Genomic DNA, 8,204 nt, shown 5'->3' with positions numbered 1-8,204 from the left:
TTAATGAGTTTTTATTCATTAGGATAAACCCGCAACATTTAGAGAGCATTTATATTCCTTGTCACCGGACAAAAAACCACACAAGACACACAATAAAATAGACTTCAGCCTTTGGTAACAGCATAAAAAAGTAATACTACAGGTGCAAAATGAAACTTTTTTTGAGAGTTCAAACATGATGGAGGAACATCCTGTCATTTTTCTATTTTTTTTCTTTTCCTGCAACGTTTCCTCTCCCTCTGCCCCCTCCTCCTTACGTTATGTCCAGCTTTCATCATCCCACACGCTCCACGAGTCGGCTCAGCTGCAGCTGCATCTTCTGCAGCTGCGTTGCAATAGCAACCAGGGATCGCTCCAGTTTGGCCAAGTCCAGCGATGACGCCACTTTCTGCTCCTTCAAACCAGGCGTAAAAGGCTTCACTCCTAAGCCGAGCCCCGCTCCCGACCCCCCGGGCCTGGGTGTTATCGGTCCGGCCCCGCTCTGCCCTGCTCCGGCTGACCTGCCCCCTCCCATGGCCTCTGCTCCGTGAGCTCCACTTTCCTCCGGCCTCTTTAACTCTGCGCTCTGCTCACGAGCGGCGTGCAGGAGCTGGTGCAAGGTGGAGTTCATCCTCCTCTCTCTCTCCGCTCCCTCCACCCTGAGCTCTGCCAGGCCTCGCTGCAGCCTGAGGCTCACCTGCTCCAGTTGCGTGTGGCAGGCGGAGTCGAGGCTGGGCAGGCGCTGCCGGCAGGCCTCCTTGGCCAGCTTCTCCACCTGGGCTCGGAAAGAAGCCGCCCCCCCGCAGCACCGCTCCACAGACTCCAGCAGAATGTTCTGCCTCATGTGGGCGTCCTCCAGGTTGATGAACAGTTTGTCCCAGCGGGAAAGATCCACAGCCTGGCACGGGGTCACCGGTGACTCCTCTAGATAAAACGATAATTTATGAGAGGGTTGCATCACATGAACTGTGCCGTAAGAGCAGCGGTGTTAGCGGAGGGTAAACATGCCCAAACACAGTTTAGCTACCTTTTTATCTTCAAAACAGAGTTCACCCTCCTTTTTTTTTAGGGTTGATTTAAATCTTTATTACCCAAATTTATAGTATACATCAAAGTCATCGGGATCAAGCTGATGTAAGTTATGGAGAATATATTTCAGTGATATACATAAATTGATGCTTTTCTGAAAATACTGACTGTATTGGTTGCCTAATGATGACTGCTGACTGAAGGTCAGAGTTTAACCACTTATTTATTCATTTACCACAACATCACTGCTTAAGAGGCGGAAAGGTCATTAAGACACCAGTGGTTCTAATCAACACAAACTCTGCTCTGCTGGTTGGTTTTTAATGGCATCTCTTTTAAAGGTATTGCATCGGGCCGCCTAGCCGAGAACAAATAAACTTCACAGGAGAAGGTCTAGCTGAGATGAGGTGGAAAGCAGATGGGTGGACAAACAAAACAACATGAAAATGGGGCACTGGATGACATAAAGCAAAACAATAACAAAAAGTCTAATGTATTTGAACAGGCCTAAATCACAGCTTAGACCTAGGGGGCTTTATGATCAGAATTGCATTCTGTGCAATGTAAAGAAAAACCCAGCTCACCTGTCAGATAGTCCTGAGGGATCTCGTTGTCATAGTCGTCTGTGCAGTTCTGCTCCAGAGCGACCCCGTTCACAAACACCGATGCACCCACATAGCAGAGCGTGCACAGCACTCGCCAGACCCTGAGCGCACACATAGCTGAGCTCTTAGGCGCCCTCGCCGGCGTGTGCGTGGTGTTCCTGTTGAATAAAAAAAAAAGAAGGTCGCTCTGATAGACGCCGTGTACCTGCAGGAGGAAGCATATGAGAAAGGAAGAGGAGGGGGTTGGGGGTGGGGTATCCAGCAAGTTATCAGAAACTCTTTGTCGGTTCAGTTTCTCTGTATCGTAGCACTAACTCCCACATAGTCAACGTGTTGCCTCCCCCCTCTCTCATTCGCAACCCCCTCGACCATGTAAAGCACGCCACACTGAGCCAAGTGTTGTGGGTGCCGACTTATAAACTCCAGCTCTGGGGTGGATGAGAGGGGAGAGAGGAAGGAGGGAGGGGAGGGTGAGCGGGCCGGAGGTGGGGGTATTGCGGAGTTCGGGCGAGTAAACGCTTCGGTGGAGGTTGCATGTCAAACCTAGCCGGGCTGCCCCTTCTGCAGGCTTTGGTGGGGGTCGGGAGGCTGGTGTAGGTGGGGTGCACAGGAAGGGAGGTTGGGCGACAGATGGAGGGAGAGTGAGAGAGAGAAGTGGGCTGTATGTGGAGCAAGGGGAGACCGGCTGAGTTGAATTACAAGTCGTGGAGGTGCAAGAGGGTGTTAAAAGATGCTTTTTGGTTTAACACAGAAACACATTTTTGGAAATATAGTCCTGCACAGCTACTCTCGACCTGTTGGCCTTTTTATTTTCTCTGTCACTTTATCTTGCTCCTCATTTACGAGTAATTCCCTGCGCCGCTGTGGTGTGTCAGCAGCAAAGCTGTTCATCTTAAAGCCTTGTGACCCTGGAGGTCCTGGACACTTATATAAATCTTCATTGAATCAAGATTTTACATCTTGGGATTACATTTTGTTGCTAAGAAACACGGTTAAACAGTGCGCTGTTGGCTGTGATTGTATTTTGTAGCCTGGCAACATTGTCTGTTGAGCATCCCTCAAGGAAGAAAAGAACATTATTGGGGTGTTGGTGGTCAAAATGACATAAATAATTAGAATATATGGCTGTGGTCAGCAAGTGCCGGGGTTAAATGGCAGAAGAAGTAGATGTCATGGTCAGAGGTGAAGCCCCCCTGCAGGCCTCTAGATTAACCTCTCCCAATATACTGTTTTGCTGTTCGTCTGTCTGGGTTACTGTCTGTCCAAAGTGCGCCGATGTGATCTGCAGAGGCGAGAGGTGAACCTGGCATGTTGCAGATTCACAGCGGGAGAGTTGCTGAATGCCTGCACACAGAGACTGGGGAAAAACTGAGAGAAAGACAGACTGATGGAGTGGGGAAGTGGGAATGTCGGGGTTGCATCTTCGCCCCCTTGCAGCAAAATACGTCTTTCTCTCAGATGAGCGAGTTGTTTGTCTGTGTGTGTTCTCGGGTTGGTTGTTTCTCTCTGGCCCGGTTCTATAAGTCTGACAGATTCACTTCCAGGCTTATTGGGTTCTGTAGCTAAGCAACAATACTAAGAAAATAACCTACAGGAGAGCCCTGCAATGCAGGTGCTGCACAAAATGTGGTGTGTGCGTGCGTGTGTATATGTGCGTGCATGCATGCGTGTGTGTATGTGTGCGTGCATGTGTGTGTGTCAGGGACAGGATGTACTCTCCCTGTCAATACCTGTCTGAGACTGTAATTTTCTTTTCCAAGTTTTCTGCTCTTTCCTGACTCCACAGGTCATCACTTTATTTAGGTCATCATGTCTCCATTACAGAACAGCCAGACTTATCAGCAGATGCCAGGCATGCGATACCACCCTGATCTGCACACCACACCTGTAAGCGGTCCCACCGCAGCAGGCTGAGGGAGACTGAAACAAGAAAAAGGGGGAGGAAAGAGGGAGCGATATTACAAGAAATAGGAAAAGGCAGAAAGGGTGAGTGAGTGAGAGCGAGCGAGAGAGAGGTGGGGGAGAGTGGAAAAGAGAGAGAGAGAAAACAGTAAACGATACAGGTGGAGCTGAAGGAAATTGAAGAGTTTTTCATTTATTGGTGCTTTTTTGGAGAAAACAGTAAATGATGAAAGGTGGAGCTGAAGGAAATTGAAGCGTTTTTCATTTATTGGTGCTTTTTTGGCATGTTATTTGGCATTTCGTTCCCCGCAGACAGAGAAACGGAGAGAGCGAGAAAAAACTAGAGCGAAACGGAGAATCGGAGGTGGAGAAGTACAACGGGGAACTTTAACCATGGGTGTTGTCGCCTGTGCTAATATTCAGTGACAACGGCAGAATTAATACGGGGCTTTGCTGACAAATGAACCGTACAGTATAAGTAAGCCCATAAACCCAGCCAGCAATTGGATGTGAACTGTGTGGTTTTTCGGGGTGTTCCTTGTATTGTAATACTGAAGGGAGGAAACCATGGAGATTCGACCACAGTCGATTATACTGTCAGGTATCATAACCGCTGTGAAATCTGACATACTACATTTACTTAAAATCATGCCCAATCATCTTATATGAGTAATAATGTCACACTGGGAATAGCTTAGAGGGATTTGTTTTTCATCAAACTGGAGTGTGGCACAGAGCCAGCCTTAAGTCTCAGTAGTGCAGAAATCCAGTCAAATTATATACCTAGACACAGGGATGTTTCTCTCCGAAGCCCACCAGCTAGAGGAAAAGGACCGCCATAGCTATAAAAAGAGACTTCACCTGTTCTCCCTGACACCATTTCCACAATAAATAAATCACTCGTCTGGGTCAGATCAGCCAAACAGCCACCCATCCTCTTCCTTTCCTGCAGAGACCCCATCCAGCAACCAGCACAGGGCCTTCTGCTCGGGGGGGGGGGGGGGGGGCACCGCGCAGCCAGAGCAGGCCATTACTATTTTTCTGTGCACACAGGAGAGAATAAGACAAAATAACATGTGGCAGGGACATATTACAAGTACTGCAGATACGTACCAGAAGAAGGCTTTTCCTGCAGCCAAGGACAGATTAAGGAGATTTTCTTCCATTTTGGTCGAGATTCAGGAAATAAATCTTGAACTTTCACAAAACCCTGTTCAGTCTCTCTTTGGCATCGTCAGAGTCCCCCGATAAAGCCGGGGGTTAATATAGTCCTCCTGCGATATAGGCGTGAATGTGTATTGAGACCCAGGCCTGCTCATTATTGCCAGATCAATATCCCACTAACTGTTCTCTGAATGAGATCTGCTCAAACTGCAGAATTGAAAGAAACACCACGCAGGGATATGCACTGTTAATACACACACACACGTGCGCACACACACACAAACACAATTAATGAAAGACAGAAATGGACACACACACACACACACACACACACACACACACACACACACACACACACACACACACGCATGTACTTGACATCATTGAGCTAGAGAGAGTTCGACACACACACTCATACACAAAAACCACAAGTGCACATCCTCAGTTCCGCTTCTGGTACAAGAAGATGGTGGCACAAATTCACGTTTGCAGCGGCTTCACCAGTACCGGTTTGGGAAAATGGCGGCGCGAATTCAGTTTTGCGGTGGCCTCACCCAGTACCGTCCATGCAGTGTCTTTGTCCACGTCTGCGTCTAAGTTTGTCTTCGTTTGATGGCTGAAAGAGCTGGCGCTGAAACTGCTGGGAGAGCTAGGTCTGCTGTTTCCTGTGGGCCCGGGGACCATGGCCCTGCCCTGAGCTGTGCCCAAAGAGGTAACACCGAAGGCGGTCTGACAGGACGCGGTAGCGGGGTAGGCTAAGCTAACTGCTAGCCCATGCAGGCCGGCAGTTCCGATAACACCGAGGGCGGTCTGACGGCGGCCTCGTCCAGCTTTGACTGTGTTTTTATTGTGGTCGTGTGGAGTGCGGGGAGGTGTGTCGAAGGTGTCTGGTTGGGAGAGCTGGCGTTGCAACGGCTGAGGGAGCCTGGTCTGCCGCATCCTGTGGGCCCAAGGACCACGGCCCTGACCGGAGCTGCTCCCGAAGAGGAGACACCGAGGTCGGTCTGGCAGGACGCGGAAGCTGAGCAAGCTAAGCTAAATGCTAACCCATGCAGACCGGCGGTTCCGACCGTCATCTGGCTGGCGTTTGTTCTCCTGGAGAATGATTTTTTATTTTAGATATACGTGTTAGCTTGGATATACGTGTTCTTGTAATTTTTGGGTGCGTTTTTGTCTTTGTGTTGCACTGCTGTAGGCTGGGGAAACGATATTTCGTTGCACTTTATGTGTGCAAGTGCATGAAATGACAAAGTATTTCTGATACACACACACACGTCACCTGGTGACGAAGTCTTGCCTTTTTCTCACGTGTTTCGCAGATCGACGTTCAACCAATGAAACACCTTCTCCCCGTGAACTGAGTGACGCTCTGCATGCCTTTTCCCCGATTATCTTGATTGTGGCCAGGTGTAGTAAACTGACAGACTCCTTTAAATGAGGAGACCAAGCAGGACATGGGAGAACGAGAGCGGCCACGGTTGGCTGTCGCAACCGCAACCGCCTACCCGGAATCCCGCATCCACCCGACGAGGGACGACTAATCCAACGAATGGGAAGGCGCTCCCTGAAGAGGAGACCAGATGCCTCCGACTGACAAAATTGGGATGAGTAGCCTGCATGGAATATAGGAATCCTTGCTGTATTGGACTACGGATCTAGAAACACTGTTTGGAATGTTTTGCATAGGAAAGGCACAAGAGACACTTTTGTGGACGTATTTAAATGGACAATTCTTTTAAACGGCTTTTCTACTTTTTCCTTAAATAAATTGCTATCTCAAGAAATACCTGTTGTCGGTCGTCTGTCCTTAAATTGCACTGGGGCGCAAAAGAACTTGAGCCGCCTCGATTGTGACACACACACACACACACACACTGTTACGACCCTTGGTCTGGAGAGGGTGCAACAATTAGTGTACTGGGTAACAGTGAGGTGAGGGTGCAACACAGTGAGACAAACGTTTAAACATAAAATATAAATATTGACAGCATGAGGACAAGGGAACCGAACGGTTGCCAAAACAAACTACTGCAGCGAATTCGGGGGACAACGCAAACACAGGAACTGCCGCGGCCGGGACGCGAACCCGCATCGCCCGCACCGCAGGAGGCATCGCTAACCGCTCGACTAAAGGATCAGATTTGGGAGCCAGCGGGCAGCGTGTCTACTAATCCATGCACGTTACACTACTAACAAAAGTGAGCCTCCGCCCCCTTGACAGTGCTCATAAGCACCAAACCTAAAGACAGAGGGTAGCAACCACTCCTAACCTAGAGTGTCTAACAGGTGAGCTACGTGATGGGGTGTTTGCCCATGGGCATCTTACCTTGATCCCCTTGCCTAAAAGAGCTAAACATAACTCAAAAGTAAAAAATGCAAACAACAGAAAACGGGTCAGATATTACAAACGCAAAGTAGCTACAGAGACAAAAGACATCAACACAAAGTAACAACATCACACAAACTAGCTGGCCGATGGACTGAAGACATGTGGGGGTTTAAATGGGAGACTGCACAGCTGATGGGAAAATGGGTGATTCGTTGACTGGTTGATTAGGCGATGAGGCGCACCTGGCGGATACCTGAATGTAGAGTCAGAGTGAGGGTTAGATACAAAAAAGGCAACACAACACAATTATACAGACACACCCGTGGCCGTAACACACACACACGAACCCAGTGTCTCATTAATAGTGTTTTTGAAGCGGTATTCCATTTTTTATGCGCGCGCGCGCGTGGATGGAGAAGATTGATTTATCATTACTAGTGTCGTGCTTTATCATCACACGTAAATACCCCACGATGTGGTTAATATGATAAAAACACAACTAATCAGGCGTCAGAAGCTCAACCATAAAGTCCACGGTGTCTCGAAATGTGGTCGGTGACCAGGGGGACGCAAGACACCGGCTGTAACCGGCCCAGAAGAACTACGAGCACAGATGCCACGCTGAAGTAGTGCGTCTCTGCGCGCGACTTGACCAGGTAGGTGTGGTTGGTGTCGGTGATCTGCGAGACCGAGCGTCAGTCCGAGCGCTGAATTTTCTGACGACAGACAAACACGAGAACCCCTCGATGATGTAGCGAGGATGCACAAGCTTCGACACAGTAATAGCATCACTTCCGACATCACACTTATTTCCACACGGTCACCCTCGGGTGAGTCACACACGTTAGTCAACACCGCCAGCGTCGCGCTGACGTCAGCTCCGCACAGCACACGGCTGGTCGTAGATACCGAGGAGGAAACGAGTGGCGGTCAGTGTATTCCCAGTTTGGGGAAACACACGTTTCTTTAACGCGGTGGGACAAAATAATGGAGGTGATGATGACATCAGCAGCCCGGCGGTACGTTTATGTGCGCGCGTATGTGTGATTTTCCACGCAGGCTTCCCCAAAGCGCTCCCAAAGCAGCGCAGAGCAGGGCTCCCCTCACGTGGAAAATTAACAACATCTGGGGATGGAAACATCTACCCGTGTCGCCTGGTGGGGCTTAAGGGGTGAGGGTAAACGTCGATGTATACG

At 49.3% G+C, this 8,204-nt stretch overlaps 1 protein-coding gene across 1 annotated transcript; it reads right to left on the bottom strand.

Annotated features, from left to right (window-relative positions):
* On the bottom strand, positions 1 to 2,011 carry LOC130126766 (uncharacterized). The gene is made up of 2 exons (XM_056296392.1): positions 1,593 to 2,011; positions 1 to 903 (listed from the first exon to the last, which is right to left on the bottom strand). The coding sequence occupies exons 1-2, from the start codon at positions 1,726 to 1,728 to the stop codon at positions 275 to 277; spliced, it is 765 nt and encodes a 254-aa protein (XP_056152367.1). The 5' UTR covers positions 1,729 to 2,011; the 3' UTR covers positions 1 to 274.
* Between the last annotated feature and the right edge of the window lie 6,193 nt (positions 2,012 to 8,204).

This window comes from Lampris incognitus, chromosome 16 (genome assembly GCF_029633865.1).
Source record: "Lampris incognitus isolate fLamInc1 chromosome 16, fLamInc1.hap2, whole genome shotgun sequence".
In the NCBI taxonomy this organism is placed as follows: domain Eukaryota; kingdom Metazoa; phylum Chordata; class Actinopteri; order Lampriformes; family Lampridae; genus Lampris; species Lampris incognitus.
Note: the sequence above shows the minus strand (reverse complement) of the source record. Positions and strands in the feature narration are given on the sequence as shown.